Source organism: Branchiostoma belcheri, unplaced genomic scaffold (assembly GCF_001625305.1).
Source record: "Branchiostoma belcheri isolate BF01 breed outbred unplaced genomic scaffold, Haploidv18h27 scaffold93, whole genome shotgun sequence".
Taxonomy (NCBI): Eukaryota; Metazoa; Chordata; class Leptocardii; order Amphioxiformes; family Branchiostomatidae; genus Branchiostoma; species Branchiostoma belcheri.
Genome location: NW_017804609.1, coordinates 348,269 through 366,912, shown reverse-complemented (window position 1 = coordinate 366,912; position 18,644 = coordinate 348,269). Strand labels below are relative to the sequence as shown.

The 18,644-nt window shown below is 41.2% G+C and overlaps 3 protein-coding genes across 3 annotated transcripts; 1 reads left to right on the top strand and 2 right to left on the bottom strand.

Annotated features, from left to right (window-relative positions):
• Positions 1–71: 71 nt before the first annotated feature.
• Positions 72–2,249, bottom strand: LOC109488282. The gene has a single exon (XM_019792475.1). The coding sequence runs from the start codon at positions 2,247–2,249 to the stop codon at positions 486–488; it is 1,764 nt and encodes a 587-aa protein (XP_019648034.1). The 3' UTR covers positions 72–485.
• A 2,972-nt stretch (positions 2,250–5,221) lies between these two features.
• LOC109461502 (cytochrome c, testis-specific) lies at positions 5,222–8,764 on the bottom strand. The gene is made up of 3 exons (XM_019757873.1): positions 8,630–8,764; positions 6,760–6,957; positions 5,222–6,334 (listed from the first exon to the last, which is right to left on the bottom strand). Exons 2-3 carry the CDS (start codon positions 6,944–6,946, stop codon positions 6,186–6,188), a joined length of 336 nt encoding a protein of 111 aa, XP_019613432.1. The 5' UTR covers positions 6,947–6,957; positions 8,630–8,764; the 3' UTR covers positions 5,222–6,185.
• Positions 8,765–9,508: 744 nt separating this feature from the next.
• On the top strand, positions 9,509–17,845 carry LOC109461507 (sphingomyelin phosphodiesterase-like). The gene is made up of 15 exons (XM_019757878.1): positions 9,509–9,574; positions 10,854–11,004; positions 11,507–11,603; positions 11,860–11,949; positions 12,221–12,382; positions 12,619–12,742; positions 13,066–13,166; positions 13,680–13,852; positions 14,352–14,462; positions 14,912–15,080; positions 15,540–15,622; positions 15,869–16,054; positions 16,468–16,564; positions 16,881–16,975; positions 17,399–17,845. Exons 1-15 carry the CDS (start codon positions 9,553–9,555, stop codon positions 17,565–17,567), a joined length of 1,830 nt encoding a protein of 609 aa, XP_019613437.1. The 5' UTR covers positions 9,509–9,552; the 3' UTR covers positions 17,568–17,845.
• Positions 17,846–18,644: the final 799 nt, after the last annotated feature.

Below are 18,644 nucleotides of genomic sequence, written 5' to 3'. Positions count from 1 at the left end.
ATGATGAGACCGTGTGTCATTTTTATTGGTGTTATAATTTAAGTAACACGAAATTAGCTTTCGCCCTATCTGAAGAACATTTACCCCTGAAAAGCGGTAGACTTCCAAGATTCAATACAAGCATATAGTGCATAGTACAACTATTACAACAACAGTACAACAAGGTATTTAGATATTTGCATGTCGAGTTCTATACAGTATATCTCAGATAGATAGATATACACACATGTACCTCTGACGTATGAATCTAGTCCAAAAACATAACTTTCAAGGCATCATAATACATACACAATAGATACACATACAAACCGAGGTATTTACATAGATATAATATAGTTTGTTACCTATATCCATTGACAACCAAATTTATATACCATTACCACGAACAATACAAATCTAAAACACAATCATGATCAAAAAGGGATGCATGTATTTGCGGAAATGAAGCCTTTATGTAGTAGACGTCACAAGTAAAAAAAAAAAAACTAAATACTTTTGCGGCGATGACGTGCTTTGTTAAAGGACTCTTCCATCCGTGATTTAGGTACCTTCATGCTAAAGGTTTTTGACCTGTGCACGCGAATTTGGCCTTCTTTATAATTAGTCATCCAAGCATCATCCTTTGACCTGGCAATGGGCATGTTTGCATACTGTGGGCATGGAATGTTCTGGTACCTTGGTTGAATTTTAAATGAAGCCTTGTACATAAGGTTAGCCTGCTCTCTGGTTGCATATACATGGGCAGTAGAAGGATTGTTATAGAACACCATTGCCTTGTCTCTCGAACATAAACCTCTCTGTGTTCTGCCGTATCTTCCCAGCAATGCTATACGCCTCTCTGATGCAGGTGTTCCGTAAGATGAAATGTCTGCATTTCTTGCCCTAACTCCATAATTCTGTGTAACTGCTGTACCTCTAGCGGCTGTGCCGTAAGAGGAAGGCTTACAACGTAACCGGTTTACTGTAGGAAGAGCCGAATCGGCTGCTGAAGCATTGAAAGATACACGGGCTACCTCATCGTCATGGCCTGACGACAGCGGCACCTGCAGTGCCAGAGGAAACGACAGGGGGCGCCCTGCGGTGTTTTCGTAGTTGTAGTAGTCATCTCCGATCTCCCAGTAGTGATGCAGAGATGCGGGCCGAGTGTTGTAATAGTTGTAGTAGTCCTCGGGAATCTGCCAGTAGGTTGTGGAAGTTTCAGGCGGTGAAGTGTCTTTGTTGTCGTACCTGTTGAATGTGTCAGTGTTTTCGTACCTGTTGTTACAGTAGTACTCGTCCGGAATTTCGCTGTACTGTAAACCCTGGTCATCACCTAAATACGAAACTCGCTGACTATAGCTAACACTATCGGAACCTGACGTGCCTTGCCTGATATTAACAGTGACAGCACGGCTGTTTCCCCCACCTATCATCCAGTGATTCACAGAGGCAATACTGAGGGGAGGCCCTAATGAGGCTTGGGCAACCTGTGCAGCTTGGTTACCCCGAGAACGGGCAACCTTTGCAGCGTGGTTACCCCTTGAACAGTAGCCCTTCGTTCTGATCGAAAAACATGCAGCAAACATCGCTACCACAGTAAATCCTACCAATGCTAACAGCGTGCGGAGACCCACGTGTAAGGATGTCCACTTATCCGGCTGGACCGGCACAGTTCTAGCTGTGTACGGAATCGTCTGATTCCCGATCTTAGGGTTTCTTGTGACTCCTGAAAACTCCTTTTGTTCGATTTCCTCTTGTTCTGTTTCCTGTTGTTCTGTTTTCTTTTGTTCTCCACAGGAGGTGCCTTCAGGCGGGTCAGACAGGGGCGAAGTGAAGACATGTCGGAATGTCTCCCCCCTGGCAGTGTTGACAAAACATTTCACATTCTTCGGTTCTTCACGGAAAAAGCCATTTGTGACGTTTTTACTGTAGCTATCGGTATAATTGTCATGTTCACCAGCTGTTATATCATGCAGAACGACTGCAACGTTCTGAGATTTGTTGGAGGGTTTGTCCGCACAAATAGGACCGATTCGCAGACTAGCGCCCTGATCCAAAGCGACGTTTACGCTACCTGCATCATACCAAGCATGTTTGCAAACGTCTGTGAAGTTTTTAACTTGTTTGTCTGGTTCTGAGTCGATGAATATCATCACCAACGGCAGGTCATATTCTGTTTTGCTTTTCGTCCCGAGGTTCAGAAAGTTGCACTTACCCATCGTCAGGTCAAGGTTTTGAAGAGCTAACTCCGGCGAGAAGTCGTGTTGCATTTGGACGTGATATTTCCTCATTTCATGCTCTTGAGTGATGCAGAAAAGTACTTCATTGACCGTCACTGCGATGCGGTGTTCAGAATAACGAGATTTTTTGTGATGAACACTCCAGCTCATCACCAGAGGAACCGAAACACCAACAGATAGCAATTTATTTCCACTGACTTTGAGGATTTCTAGTTTGTGCAGCTCCTTGACAGTTGCACTAGGCAGGTGATTCAATGCATTGCCGCTCAAGTCCAGGTGTACAAGCTCTAAGAGGGACTTAAATGCTCCTGGATGGATGCTTTGGATGAGATTTGATTTCAACGATAGATGGCCTAGACTCTCTAGTTTGTAAAACCAAGACGGCCCAATACTTTGCAATGAGTTATAATCGAGTAACAACACATTCAGGTTAATAAGTTGTTGGAAGCAGTTTGAATCTATGCTGCTGATGTTGTTGTGTGATAATGACAAACTTTTGAAAAATTCTGGGAACTTCAAAGCATTGAACCATTTTTGCTTTACGTGAGTCAAATGGTTGAAGTCGAGGTTTAAAATATGTAACTCGATAAACGTAGCCAGAGCGAACCCTTCTATATCTGTGATTCCACATTCAACCAGAGCAAGTGAGTGTGCTGTTGCCTGCCGAGGGAGACGTAATTTCTGTGCAGAGAGCAGCCCAAAGGAAAACCCTCTAACTGCCACATACATGTTGTTAGGAAGGCATGTTGAGTTTGTTTGAGACGAGTCTAGCACATGTTGCTGTATCTGCACGGAGCAGAGGATACATGTGACATACCGTCCGATAATCTTAATACCAAATGGCCTGGTACCTAACGATCTGGTATTAGGGACGCAATCTGACCACGATGTCGTGGTATGGCACCCAGGGAAACACGCCGGATCTAAACCTGCAGATATCACTTTGACCATGATAAGAACAATTACAATCTGCTGTGCTACTTTCTGCATCGTGGCTGTTTGTTTCGGATAATATGTATTTAAAAAAAACAAAGATTTTGGTTAAAATGTTCTCTAAAGTTTTAAAAGTAAACTGATCGCGTTTACTCTCCAAGCAGAGGTTCTTGTTTTAGCTTACTTTTGGCGTGTCTTTAAGCTTTTTTATCGCGCTTTCTTTTTTCCACTGGTGTATTTTTTTGACGTTGGCGTAAAAATATAGCGTGGATAGAGTAGATCTCGCCTGGAACAACTTGAATGGTGTCTTGCTGATTCTGATGAAGCGACGAAATGGTCTGTTGTCTTCCCTGAAAATAAAACATATCTGCATATGGTAGATACTCAACACAGGAAATTAGCTTATTCATCCCGAATCATCATGCCAAATATGACATGGTAATATGCCATGAAATAAAGAAAAAGAACACATGTCTAGCATCAACTAAGCTGCTATTCATTCAGCAAACATGAACTCAGCATTTCCAACATTTTGCAGCACGGTCTGTCGTATATGGTACACGATTTCACAATAACCAACAACTATAGGGGGCAGAGGCATACTCATGTAAAACAGTAAACATATCTGATATAAGGGTTTTCTTTTACACAACCAAATATTCCTACCTTGCTGACGTTTCGATGTCTATCAGACACCTTCCTCAGAGCTTCTGATTGGAGTTCTGCTTCTCGCTGCCATATGTAGCCGATGTAAGCAAGGTAGGAATATTTGGTTGTGTAAAAGAAAGCCCTTATATTCTATAATCTACCAAACCCGATGAAACTATTTTCGGAAGTAAACATATCTACACTGTCTTATCAATATTCACTGCACGTGTACAATAAGCATGTTGTACATTATTCATTATCATTTGGGTCTTTCCGGTCTGGCCTTTCTAAAAACAATTCGGGTACGCCCCACGGACAATTCATACTTTCTGCTTGAAAACCTCAGACTAAATATATAGAAAAAGGATCTCTCTATGAATATAGAAATTTCTACTTCCACAAGGCTATTATTTATTTACCACCCATGGCACACCTCGGACATGTTAAAGAACCCACCATACGAAAAGAGTAGGAATGCGTCACCCTGCAAGTGCATCACACTACACTCCGGTCTTACGCAGCTCGTACTTTTACAAACTGTGTTTAACGTACAAGAGGTTTACCGGTAACGCAAAACAGACAAAACTCTACTTACCGATGCTCCGACCTCGATCTTCAGTACAGTAACAGTACCGTACAGTCTGTTGAGCTGGACGGGGGAAAAGTATTAGAATCCAGAAGACAGTCAGCCCCAACAACGATAAACTACACACCAGGCTAACACCTGGGCAGAAATTATAGCCAGAAAGGCCAGGAATCGAACCCGTGACCTCTCGATCCGGTGCCCTCCTTTGCCACTCGACGACAGTTATTGAACTACCAACCTCATGCAACTCTTCACCAGTTCTTCGTAGATTTTTGTCCGTGAAGCTAGAACGAAATCACAGAACTCTGCCATACCTTTCCGCATGTACCAGAAACCCAGTTTCCTCCGTCGCTATGTCTGCTCACCTGGTCTGCGGATGAGCTGTATGTGGCGCGCGAGGTATTTAACTGACCGGAGGTTGATGAAATTCCATCGTGCAGTGTAATCTGTGTCATAATCCGTGTCATCTGATTTAAAATGCATTGTCTGGGGATGTGTATTGTTTTTTTTTTTCGATGGATGCCCCATGTATATTCTAGATGTTAGTTGACTACGCTATCTCTTGCAGATGCAACAATATGATTACACGCACAGAGTTAGAGAAATATCGTATGGCATGTTATGTCTTACAATAAACATGTTCTGTGGAATCAACTTACAAAGGAAAAAAAAAGAAAGCTCACAACTCTAATAGCTTTCAAAAACTCATGATATATTGTCCCAGAGATACATGAAAATAGCCTGGGTGCCATCAGTATGTATGTATGTATGTCTGTGTGTGACAGAAATAGTGTGAGTGAACCAAACTAGACAGAAATCAGTCCTCAGCCTAAGATCCTACAAGCAAAATGTTTATTACATACTTGAGAAGGACAAACTGCACTCCTGAAAATAAGATACAGAGACCACAGAAAAGAACAGCGAATTCCAGTTGTTGTAACACATTTCACAGTGCTTCATATCAACCATATTTCACGGGTGGACTAGTAGGGAAATGTAGATGCATTTTTTTCTCCAGAAACCAGTTTTCAAAACTGATTTAAATCTACTGAAAAAATTATTTTGTATTCAAGAATGGTGTCCCAGAAATTCGGACCATTGTTATTTTTTTAAAAAAGAACCAACCCCCACTTTTTACTAGTCCACCCCACTTTTGTGTCATGCCATATGTTACTGCCCATAATCTAATTTAAAACAACTTCACTTTTTCCTGATATTTCATTAATTTAATTCACACAAAATTTACTCCAAAGGAGAAAGCACAATATCATACTTTCAAAATATTTCAGCGATCTAAAACTAAGCAGTCTGCTATAGTATTCAACCTATGAAGACAAATTTGAAGTGACTTTCTCTATTACTTATTCCAGGAAAATTCTAGGTTTATTCAATAGAATTTCAGTTCGTGACTTCATGATGACCCACCTTACAGAAAACTCACTTCAAACTCCAAAAGTATCAAGGAACAAACCGATTAAAGAATTGATCAACCGAAAAGGTTTTGCTTAGCTAGCTGCCATTGTGGGTCCAGAGAAAAAGAAAGAAGCATGTCTACATGGCAAGACAATCAGTTCATTTCTGTACAGCAACAAGCCTGAAGACTAAAAAACAAGCCGTGGCAATAATTTACTAAAAGGAAAAGGTGCAAAAGGAAGTGGAGAACAAAACAAGTTGGCCCATTCCTTGAACACCTTGAGTTTGGATCATCTGTCCTCAGAGATAGAATACTTAAGAAAACCGCTTGATGAGGGTAAGAAGTAAGAAGCAGGGGCGGAAGAGAAGACGTCTCAGGGCCGGCATCATGAGGAGGTGGACTCCTTGAGGTAGGAGATGAGGTCTGCTCTCTCGCCCTTCTTCTTCAGCCCAGCGAAGACCATCTTAGTGCCCGGGATGTACTTCTTAGGGTTCTCCAAGTAGATCCACAGGGTGTCTTCAGCCCATGTAATTCCTGGGGAAAACAAAGTCATGTGTTATGCCAGGCTGTTTGAGTGTAGGTCTGTTATTTGGGCCCCATAAGGCCTGTGATTTAGCCCTTTAACTGTCTTCAAAATAGCACAGGGGTGCCTCTTTTTTTGGGGAAAACCTTTTTTTCTATTCTATTCTATTCTATATATATGATACTGGGCAAAGCCCTATCTAGGGCATCCCACTCAGGGTGACGCTTCATAAATCTTTGTTCTTTCTTAAGTCAAATTTTAATTTTCTCAAAGGGGAAAGATTGCTACCAAACCTGTCCCTTAATAATCAAGAAATAATGTCTCAGTTGGGAGAATACCAGACCCCCTGCTATGGTCTGTCGGGTCATGTTTGTGGCCTGACTTGCTGTGAAACAATTCTAGTTAGAACCCTGATATAAGACAGTCTAAGACATACCCTTGTTCTTGTTAGCGTCGGTGTAAGAGAAGCCAGGCGCCTGTCCCGTCTTGCGGCCGAACAGACCGTTGAGGTTGGGGCCGGTCTTGTGCTTGCCTCCTGCCTCCACTGTGTGGCACTGGGCACACTTCTGTACAAACACTTTCTTCCCCTTCTCAGGGTTCCCGTTCTTAACTGCATCGGCCATGGTGTAGGGTTCTGGAACAGGGAGGAAGTTTCACATTTATTCATTGAATGGTCATTTGTAAAAATTGATTAACTGGTTTAAATTAATGCGTTCATGACAAAAAATCCCCAAATCCGTCTTATTAAAAGCCATTTCAGACAACCTCAATAGGCAGTTTTCTCAAAAAGAATATACATGTATATTTCATTGACTGGATATTGAGTTAATAACCCTATGATAAATCTAGATGTAGGTTAGATCAATGACACTGTACATCAAGGACACTGCAAATAACTGTCCTTTTCAATGGGTTGGAAATACTGTATGATGAAAATTTGTCCTCAAAAGGTCATGTCAAAGGTCACAACCCTACACAGCTCAGATTACATCCACCATAACAACAGCTATGTTCTAAAATAGCAGGATTGTCAGACCCTGTCCTTCATCTAATAGAGGGTTTTCATTGACGTCATAATAATTATCATATGAATCCCGGTGACCAGGTGTTGGCGGGTAAATTGATTAAATAGCGGCATCTTCACATGTTTAACAGACATAGACTGTAATCCAACATGGCGGATGTGAAAAGCCTGTATAGTTATAATCCTAATGTGGCCTGAAGGCCAGGACTTTCCCACTACCCTTCCAAGGACTTTGCCCTCTTTTGCCCCAGTCTCCAAGCAGATGTTGGGAGGCAAACCTGTTACATTTTCCATTTAGCTGTCAGTCTCTGTCACAACCTGCCTCCATAGTATAAATTTGACAGAAACAGCTAGGAAAACGTTACAATTTTACCTCCTGACTTCTACTTGGTGACTCATCTTGTGCAACAACAGGCTCTTTGGCTGATGTTTTTTTTTAATCTTTGAATTTACCTTTTTTTGAGATACTATGATAGGTTACAGTTTGTCTAACTACTGATCTGATGGCTGTTAAGTGTCAACAAATATCTTCTCAGTATTTTTTTTAGTTACATAACATAGGCTACATAGTCAAGTTACCTATCACGCAAGGGAAAGCCAAAAAGGCTGCTATGAAAGTAAAGCGCCAACCGTAGAGCCTGCTACGAGGCTAACAAAGGGAAGGTACGCGGAAAGAGTCAGGTTGCGCAACCGCCGGCTTACGTACGTGTCCCGCCGGTGACTCAATTTCCGGTGCTTCTAGCCGCCTCTAACACGTTCCTAAACCAATTTTTACACCAAAATCAACCAATTTTTGCTAATAAATAGCTTTAATCTGGTTTCTTCTATACAATTCTAGGCACTCGTACGGAAAATAGTGCGTGTATGGTTAGAATTATCGCCTATTTTTCTGTGACACGCCGGTAAAAAAAGCCGGTACACGCGGGTTACGAAATTCCTTTTTGTAAGGTATTCCCCTTCGGTTACGTAACGCAAGTGATCTTCTAGTTACGCACAGGTATATTTTGACGATGATTTTAGCCTAAAAACGCACAATCTCGCTTGTAAGGGGATGAACCCGTGAACTTGCCTACCCTTGACGTTGTCCTCCCGCGCCCTCCCCCCTAAACGTGCCTTTACGTGTCCTGGATGACCTGAAAGATGGCGTCCGCTTCGAAAAGAACGCCAAACCTCTGAAAAAAAGCTATAAATTCTACCTCCTAATCCACAAAAACTACACAGAAATGTCCTCAACGTTGGCTTAGAAGTTACAATGATGTTGTAGTCGAATTTGGAGACTTACTTTTCGCTGAAAGCGGAGAAAGTTGAGTAAAACACGAGAGCAACCGGCGTCCTGACAGATCCCGTGCGGAAACTTCGTGAAGGTCAATCTGACCGTGCGCAGGCGCAGTACGACATGCCTTACAAAACGGCCCTGCGTCATGACTACGTCACTTCCGGGGCAATCCCGCATTCAAATGGCGGGAAATTCAAATATTGACTGATGACAACTGGAATCTTATAAGGCCTTATAATATAAGTAGGAATTTGGCTCAACTCAGGTTTCGCACGTGTTTTTGAGACACAGGGTTATGCATGGAAGTTTTTTTTTGAAAATGTAACATCTGTGTCCATAATATCACCAGGGTCCATAATATCGTCACCTTGAGAAACAGTGTTTACTGCAACATACCCTAGGTATGTACATTTGATGTGTGAAGGAGTGCATACCAAAAGTATGTTGCAGTAAAATATCTTTAAACACACTATTTCTCAAGGTGGTGATATTATGGACACAGATGTTATGTCGGCCCCCCAAATTTTTTGGTCATCCAATAAAAATCATTGCCACTTCCTCTAAATAATTTTGTTTGCTTTAATCTTCTTTACTTGGCCCCTCCGTACCATGTGGCTAAGAGAGTCAACACTAACACATTCTTTTCGCACGTTCTTTTGTTTGTTTATTTGTTTGTTTGTTTTTGGTACAATCATGTTTTATTGTCATATTGCTTTGTTGTGTTGTGTTTGACTTTCTCTGACTTACAATTTGAATTCGTATTTTTAGATTAATTCCAGCCATCGACTTAAACCAACAGTCATCTATCTGAGTAGAAACAATAATCAGCAAATCTGATTGTTGTGTAGCATTAGTGAGATAGACTTCGATATTGTAACACTATCCGGTGAATCAGGTGATCACGCGACAGGCGTGTGACCAATCAGCTGATGAGTTCAAAGGTCAACCTCGGTGAGTCAGTCCATGCATGTTCTTACTTTATTGTCAGGAAGCAAACGTTACTATCATGTTTTTGTGTGTTTACTAGCTCCTTATGCCGCGGACTTTGGCAGATAACTTTGTTGCTTGTTTGCGCCACTTCATATAGATTTTTGGCTGTACCAGAGGCCCAGTTTTGCTGCCACGAACGTTCTAAAATTTGGGTTTTGCTTGCGAGTTTCGAGTTGATACAAATTACAAGTTCCGGATTTCCGCGATTTTCGTGGGGTTATAACTATCCGAGGAGAGCAACTCTTGGCACTTTTATTGAAGCCGTTTTTATCGAGGTAAGTCATGTACTAGTATATGTTTGTTTGATGATTCGAGTTTTTACGTTACGTTTTATGTATCACCACTAACTGTTATATGTTGCCCCCCTCCCCACGTTTCTATCACAAGAGTATCAGATACAATAACTGAACTCACATGGTACAAATTGCCAAAATTATGTAGTGTCAAGTTAATTTGTTGTTTTTTAACTGATTGTTATGTGAGGTTTTGGACAATGTGCTTTAAGTAAAGGAACCGTTTCCAGTTTGTTCCTTTCTTTTGTTTAGCCAGTTTTGTATTTTTGTTGGCAAAAAAGATTTCCAAACGAAGTTTAGAGAAGGTTGACCTAGTTTCTGACAACTTGGTCGTGGTATAATTATAATAGCTTTTTTTAAATCATTTATCGTTTCTTGCAAGCTTGGATTATTACTAGTATTCCTTAAACCATGTGGTAGTTTAGCATGCGCAAACCAGAACAGAACCAGTGACAGGTGCACAGATTTAATCCCCCCCTGCTTACACTAACCTGTTGTTGTTGTTGCTAACCTCATGAATAATAATGAGTTGTGAGTGTTTCAAAGGCCTGGTATACCCAGGTGTATTCTATATAATGCAAAATAGGCAAATTTAACTTACAGCGTCAAGTCATATAATCTGCATAAAATGATGTCAGTTATCTTAAATAAAAGCCTTTACTGCTGTGGCCAGCACAACTTGGCCCGGCAGTTGGTTCCACTCACGTGGAAAAAAAGAAAACCTACCAGAGCAATCTTTACATACAGTGTTGAGTTGAATTTGAATTTGTGGCTACCTCTGGTTCTCCTCGGGGCAGTTTTGAGGTACCGGTATCTGTCACTCTAGGGATGTTTTTGACACCATGGACTATCATGTACAATTTAATTAGAGGGCATGTCGCCTCCTGACAGACAATGCGAGATGGTGTCAGAAGCGGGATATCTAATCTTGTCTGTCCCCCCCACAGTGCTAGTCATGGCATATGTCCTGTTCTCGGCGATGTCTGCTCTGTTCTGTGCCTTCCTGCTGCTGGTGACCTCACCGCCGACCTCTCACTCCAACGTTCAGACTGACATGGAGAAACTGGACGCTGTCGGGAAGGCCCTCCAGGACGGAAGGTAATACAACTGTTGCCATGCTCTTACTTAGTTATTCTAGGTTCCAAAGATCAGAGACATAGTCACTCTTATGATCAGAGGCGTAATCTAGAAGGGCACTGGTAATACAACAGTGTAAACTTTTGGTCATTCTAGGTTCTGAAAATCTGAGATATGTAACACATGTACAGAAATTCCTGAGTTTAAAGTGGCTCCCATGAGCCTTGTTTTGTGGTGACCGATGAAGTAAATGAAAAAGAAAAAATTATTATGGGTTCTGAAAAAAATTAAAAACACAAGAGTAGTAAGTAGACTAAGTACATTAATTTGTACAAGTCATACACGTACTAGTAAAATCCTAAAAATATGTTTTTGATTGCAATATTTCTCTACTACAAATGTACATATACGTGTATATGTACTAACTTGCTGGCATAAGTTAGACAGTTACTGCATTCCCTGAATGGTAGCCAGTATTTCCTGTTTGTGTTTTTACCAGTAATTTTCATTTTCTCTGCTTTAGCCTGTCAGACCCAGAGTTGGAAAGCGGTCTGAAGTGCAGTCTGTGTGAGATGGGCATGAGGGTGGTGCAGGACTTGTTTGTTAAAAACAAGTCACAGGTGAGATTTCAATCTGTGACACAGTATGACGAATAATTTTGTGACAACAATTACGGTAATTGTTGAATTAAAGTGACCAGGATGCAATTAACAGTGAATTAAAATGGTAATATCTATACTACTAGTACTACCCTCACGGACAACAGGCATGCAGACCCTCTTACAATTGCCCTGGAGAGATATCAGTGTTTGTATCGGATGTTAAGTTAACCATATAGCCCTAACCTGCATGTACCATTGTGCTTGTTTTCTTCAGGATGAAATTGCCTCTGTCATCACCAAGCTGTGCATCACGTTTAGAGTGGAAGACAAGACAGTATGTACCTACATCGTGAAGGAATTCAAGGTAAAAACCCGCATATGGAAATATACATTTTTGTACTGCACTTGTCGTATCCTTAACTAATAGATTCTTTTGTTTTTGGCTACACCTCAGGGGCATAACCTGCTTTCTGAAGTTAGGGGTAATTTTGAAATAGGCTAAATACACCTAGCGTATTCAGTTTTGTTACATCTAAGACACATAGTAGATGTAATACCCAGTTTCTTCTCACAGTGTTATTATCCAAGACACATCAGTGAACCAGTGCTTACAGAATTCTTGTCCTGTTCCACAGCATGAGATCCTGACAGTGATTGACAAGCTTGCGCTCAGTCCCAGTGAAGCGTGCGGGCTGATTGTGAGTGACTGCGGCAGCCCGTATGACCCGACTTCGTTCTGGAACATCACCCTCCCCAACACTCCTAAACCTCCGGTCACTCCACCCAAGCCTCCCAAGGTAACTATGGCAACAGTAGCTATGGCAACAGTATCTATGGCAACAGTATTTATGGCAACTGTAACTATGGCAGTAGTAGCACAGATTACAGGCTGACACACCAAACCTCTCATCACTCCACCCAAGCCTCCCAAGGTAACTATGGTAACAGTATCTATGGCAACAGTATCTATGGCAACCGTATCTATGGCAACAGTATCTATGGCAACAGTATCCATGTTTTTCCCCCCCTGTAGCCCGGTGCCCCAGTCAGTCGAGTGCTGTTCCTGTCTGATGTCCATGTGGACCTGCTGTACAAGCCTGGAGCTAACACAGACTGTGGGGAGCCTCTGTGCTGTAGGGCAAACAGCCCGGCTGGCAGTAAGTCTTTGAGATACTACATTTATGATCAAGATATCTAAATTATTTCTTTCTTGATCCATGCTAGACTATCAGGAATGCGATCGAAGAAGCAGAGCGGAGTTAGAACAGAATTGCTCATCTTTTCCCCAGGAAACAAAACTACATGTAATTTTTTTAAAAGTGGAATTTTCAATTCTTCAGATTACTATAACTTGTGGCTGTACCTTAAAAGCCTCTCTTAGGCCTTCTGGAACTTAGAATGTTTCCAAGTATAGAAGAGTTTGATATCATTGTATCAAACTGTTTGCACTAACATAATGATTACTTTGTGTTATGTTCAGAAGCAGGCCCCACGCCTGCAGGTAAGTGGGGAGACTACCGGTACTGTGACACTCCACTGTGGACCCTGGAGAACCTGCTACAACACCTCGCACAGGAACAGGTGCGACTGACCGGAAAATTTGTTTGTTTGTTTGTTCATTTTGTATAACAGGTAAACAGCCTTTCGTGGGTTCTGGTGATGTATCACTATCACTATCAGTTTTGTATGGTACATGTAAGTACAAGCAGCTCCAAACCAGACTGTAAGGTTTGAACCACTCACCTACTCTTATTGATTAGTGCAGTGGGATCTGTAATATGCCAATGAATCATTATGTGTGCTTGCAACCATATAGACTATGGCAATGTCAGCTGTTGATCTATATGTTCTACTGTAACACTGGTTATGATAAATTAAATAAATGCTGTTTAACTAGTTAAAGCACCATTTTTTAAATCTATCATGCACTATATCATGCTTTGAAAACAGTTTTCCTGTCACTAATTTAAAAGTGAAAGCTAGAAGTGTTACAAAACCAAATTTTGAAAACAGTTTAATCTTATAATTATCATTATTATGATGATTATGAAACACTAGTAAGCAGTATGCATATTTTTTTGTATGTTCCTACAGTCGCAGTTTGACTACGCAGTCTGGACAGGTGACGTCCCGCCACACGATGTGTGGAACCAGTCCCGGTCTGACCAGCTACACGTCCTGGACACTGTGTCAGCCATGATGCTGAAATACCTGCACATCCCCATCTACCCCGCACTGGGGAACCATGAAAGTGCACCTGTCGACAGGTAAGGTACTTAAAACAATACACACAACAGAAAGTTAGCTACTCTGGGGAGTTCTCGAGATGCAATCTGTCTCTTCATCAACCCGGTAAAGATCTAGTCTTGGAGTTCTCTTGTTAGATGAGATATTACCATGATCTATCTCACCCTCAGCAATCATAAAAGTGCACCTGTGGATAGGTGATATATTTTTTCCGTTTATTTTAAACGATACACACAACAGAAATTTACTAACTCTGTTGCAGGCAATAGGTTTCTTGACACTGACAGACAATTTTAATGCATGATAAATGAAACAAATGTGGCAAGAACTCTCTTAAACTTGGTGTACCAGTATGGGCAATTTTGGGGCTTGCTTCATACCCTGAATGATACACAGGTTTTACATGTAAGTGAGAAAAGTTAACATTTTAATGTTAAAAAGCTTAAAAGCGGCAAACCTAAGCACAATTACCCCCCCCCCTCCGGGTAGGTTTTAACATGTTTGTTCTTATTTTCCCAGTTTCCCGCCACCATTTATAACCGGTAAAGACTCCATCTCCTGGCTGTATGACGCTCTGGCACAGACATGGACACACTGGACACCCATCGGGACAAAGACCAACATTGAAAGGTACATTCTACAGAGATTTTTTGCTCATGACTACATAACTCATAAACCTGGTCTGGCTTTTGTTATGATCATTATGTTTTTCCGGTTAAGCATTATTTTTTGAAATCCAACTCACTCACTCACTATCCGATTTATCGTCTGTTGTTCCCTGTCTTTCAAGGGTTAGACATGCTTACAGCGTAATGCTTAGGCTTGATGGCAGCCCACCATTTGCCTCTATCCTGTGGGTTGATGTTATGCAGGTTTAATTTGCAGAAGTCCTCCCTTACATTGTCAATCCACTGTCTTCTTCTTTGGTCGACCACAAGGGTTTGGGCCTTCCACATGTATGTATGTATGTATGTATGTATGTAATACAATGTATGTAATATGTACATCCAGTGTGAGGATTGTCCAAGAACTGACAAATGAAATCAGTGTGGTCTAATCCTAATTTGCTATTTTTACAGAGGTGCGTTTTACTCTGTGCTGGTTCGCCCCGGCCTGAGGCTGATCTCCATCAACACAAACTACTGCAACACGCGGAACTGGTGGCTGCTGCTGAATACCACAGATCCCGCAGGCCAGCTGCAGTGGCTCGCAGGTCAGCTGCAGCAGGCAGAGGACATGGGGGAAAAGGTTGGTCTTTCTTTCTTTATTTCTTGAAACACGCGGAACTGGTGGCTGCTGCTGAACACCACAGATCCCGCAGGCCAGCTGCAGTGGCTCGCAGGACAGCTGCAGCAGGCAGAGGACACAGGGGAAAAGGTTAGACATATTTTAAATCTCCTTAGCTTGAAATATCACTTGCATATGCAGGTTAGTGAAGGCAAAATTGGAGCTGTGGATAAGTTTTTGATGTCTACATACAATGTAGCTGATGCCCATGAGAATCCACCCATGGAGAGAGGAGGCTTCCGTAGTGTTTTAAGTTTGTGGTTGCACAAATGTGGTGCAATGGAAGACATAACATGTTTTTTTATGTTGTGCAGAACTTTGGGTGAGAAGTACCAACATTAAAACATTACTGTAACTGTTTCAAGGTTTATACAGCCCACAATTGTATTTTTTATGAGCTTGTTGCTGGTCACATTTCAGGTACACATCATTGGACACATCCCACCTGGTACAGGGGACTGTATGAAGGCCTGGAGCTGGAACTACTACAAGATTATAGACAGGTTTGTTCTCATGATTATCAAGAATTAGGACTATAATTGCTTTTAACCAATTGACCACAAAATTAGACAACAGCCAGTGTAGAAGGCCAGAATGTAGCTGATATTCAGGCCAGGTGTGGGTATATTCTAGCCAGGTATGGGTATATTCTGGCCAGGTGTGAGTATATTCTGGTCTGCCACACCTGTAAATTTGTGGTCTTATTTGGTAAGGTACATGTAATACTAGTAACACTGTAAAATCTCCAGGTATGAAAGCACGGTGGCTGCCCAGTTCTTTGGACACACCCACCGTGACCACTTTGAGCTGTTCTACGACATGAAGAACCGCACCAGACCCACCAACATCGCGTACATCGGGCCGAGCGTCACGCCGTACCAGTATCTCAACCCCGGGTACAAGGTGTATGAGATAGATGGGAACTATACCGGCAGGTAAGATGGTCCTTTTCAGCCTTCTTTTGGCCTTGATACCTGATACTTGATTGAGAAAGTGACTGCAAAAGCAACTAGTCTTCCTGTTATTATGTCTACATTTGCAAATATATTGTTTTTGCTCAGTTTCTTCTTCTTCTGTTCCAAAAAAATAAGGTCAGTGACCTGGAGCAGATGTCTGCTACCATGGTAACTGGTACAGTAGCAGACACCCTGTGGTGTTGGGTTACATTATGTGGTAGGACAGAGTTGGAAAGGCTGCTCAACATGCGAATGTACTAGTACAAAACAGAGCTTAAAGTTTTAGTTTGTTAGGCTTGACCATGTGAAGGTAAACATTATGCATTTGCTTTGCAACTGTTATCTTTCTAGTCCTTTTTCTCTAAACCCTGTCCTGTCTTTCCTGCCCCCAGCTCCATGCAGGTTGTGAACCAGCAGACTTACATCATGAACCTGACAGATGCAAACCTCACCGACAAACCCAACTGGACACTGGAGTATGACACTAAGGTACAAAATGACTCAGTCCATCTATTCTTCTTTCAAAATTCAAATGTGTAAACTCTTTCCTCAGTGCAAAACTCTGACAGTATTTTGCCATGGCAGTCTGACTGCTAATGCTGATAGAGAGCTGACATAGATAACAAAATATATTGTCTGTGACAGGTTCTTTTGTAACTATTATTATAGTATTAAGACAAAAAAACATGGCACACAAACAAGTTAATTGTCTGTAATCCCCAGTTTTTCTCTTATTTCAACTGCACAAGTGCATGAGAAAGAGAATGATGAATCCAACTCTTTCCCTGTATTAACCCCCCCCCAGGAGGCTTATAACATGCAGTCGCAGACCCCTGCAGACTGGGACAGGTTTGTGCAGCGCCTGGAAAAAGACGACAAACTCTTCCAGCTATACTACAGGTTAGTCTTTTTAGAGCCACCAACAAGAAAACATTGTTGGAAAAAAGTTGAATGTCAGGACATACAGCAAGTAGTGGTGTGTGTTCAACTCTTATACTGAGTTTTTCATAAGTGCTGAGCATGCAAAGAAAGCATGGTATACTATACGTCGATGAAGGTTAGACATCCAGATATCAAGATACATTGTACGACAAAATCAGTTACTCAAGCAACTGGATATGATTTTGGAAATGGTCAGACATTTCAGGTAGCATCTTTCATCAGGGAGGGGGGCTACAGGTGGAACTCTCTGGCACTTGGAACCTAGTGCTCTAATCCATTGTTGATGAAATTGATGTCTATGATTGTACATCTTAGGTATTACTACAAGTCCAACCCGACCTAACCCTGTGATTGGTAATTGTTTTTTGATTGACATTTCAGGTATTACTACAAGTCGAACCCGACCGAGTCATGTGACCAGAAGTGCCGGGCCGCCCTGATCTGTGACCTGAAGACAGGTCGCAGCAACGACCCCAGCATGTGCCCTTTGACCTCCGAGGTCACGTGGCATGACCTTCAGAACTACCGGACAGCCAACAGGCTCTGCTGAGTTTAAAATTCTCAAGGACAAACTTTCCACAATTTTTTTAAATTTTAAAATAATATTTTAAGTAGTGTCATGTAGGATTATTTTTGACAATTCTTCTGCTGTTAAGTACTTAGTCTAGTGCCTTAAATTAAAACATATTGGAAAGATTGTGTTACTAGACAAAATGCATAGTTTTATAGATTTTAGCATCGTTTTTTTAGAATAACAGCTAGAAACTGTGCAATGAGTTTTTAATTCCTTGTAATGTCACACACTCCCATCACCAGATATATGCAATGTACTCTCAGTTACAAGTACTAACTTGAAGGTAGTACCGGGTATTTTGTTTGTTGACTTCTGGGTTCAACATTCAAAGTTGGAATAAAGGATTAAACAGCCTTCTCACTGTTAGAACAGGTAGAATGTTTACCAAAATGGACCAATTTGTTGTGGTCTAAAATTAATGTACCAGACTACAAGTATTGTACAGATGACTCACTGTTGTGCAATTAACTAAAGCTGCTAATTGACATTTTTTAAATAATTGTTGTTGTTGTTGTAACAGTTGTTGTGGAATGGGTCAGGATTTTTACATTTTACCTGTCAAGACATTTTGTATCTGGGATCTTGATTTTCATTATGATGTAATACATGTTTGGTTTTACAAAGAAGGAAATGGATTGTATAAAAGTATGGCAATGTATGTCTTCAGTGAAATCTACTTGAATGTACATATTTTAACTAGGTTACGGCAAATTTCTTGGAGTAATGGAATTTTAGGGAAAAGTACAACAATAGTGCAAAATAAAACTCAGTACTGAAAAAACAATGGGATTAAATGTAGAAGACAGTGGAAATGACGTTAGGAAGCCATTAGGGACAAAATACATGTATATTGTGGTAATTAATTCTTTGTGTTAAAAATGCTGCATATTCTTATCATTCTCCTATAATTCCTGTGTCACTTTCTTGACTCCAATATCTTGCCCTTGGATGTAACTTAATGTTTTCCAGTGTTGTATGTCGTACTATGTGGAAGTTACGTGTTCTTTTATCCTGTTTGCACTGCCATGGTTTCTGTTGTTTTAAAATGGAATA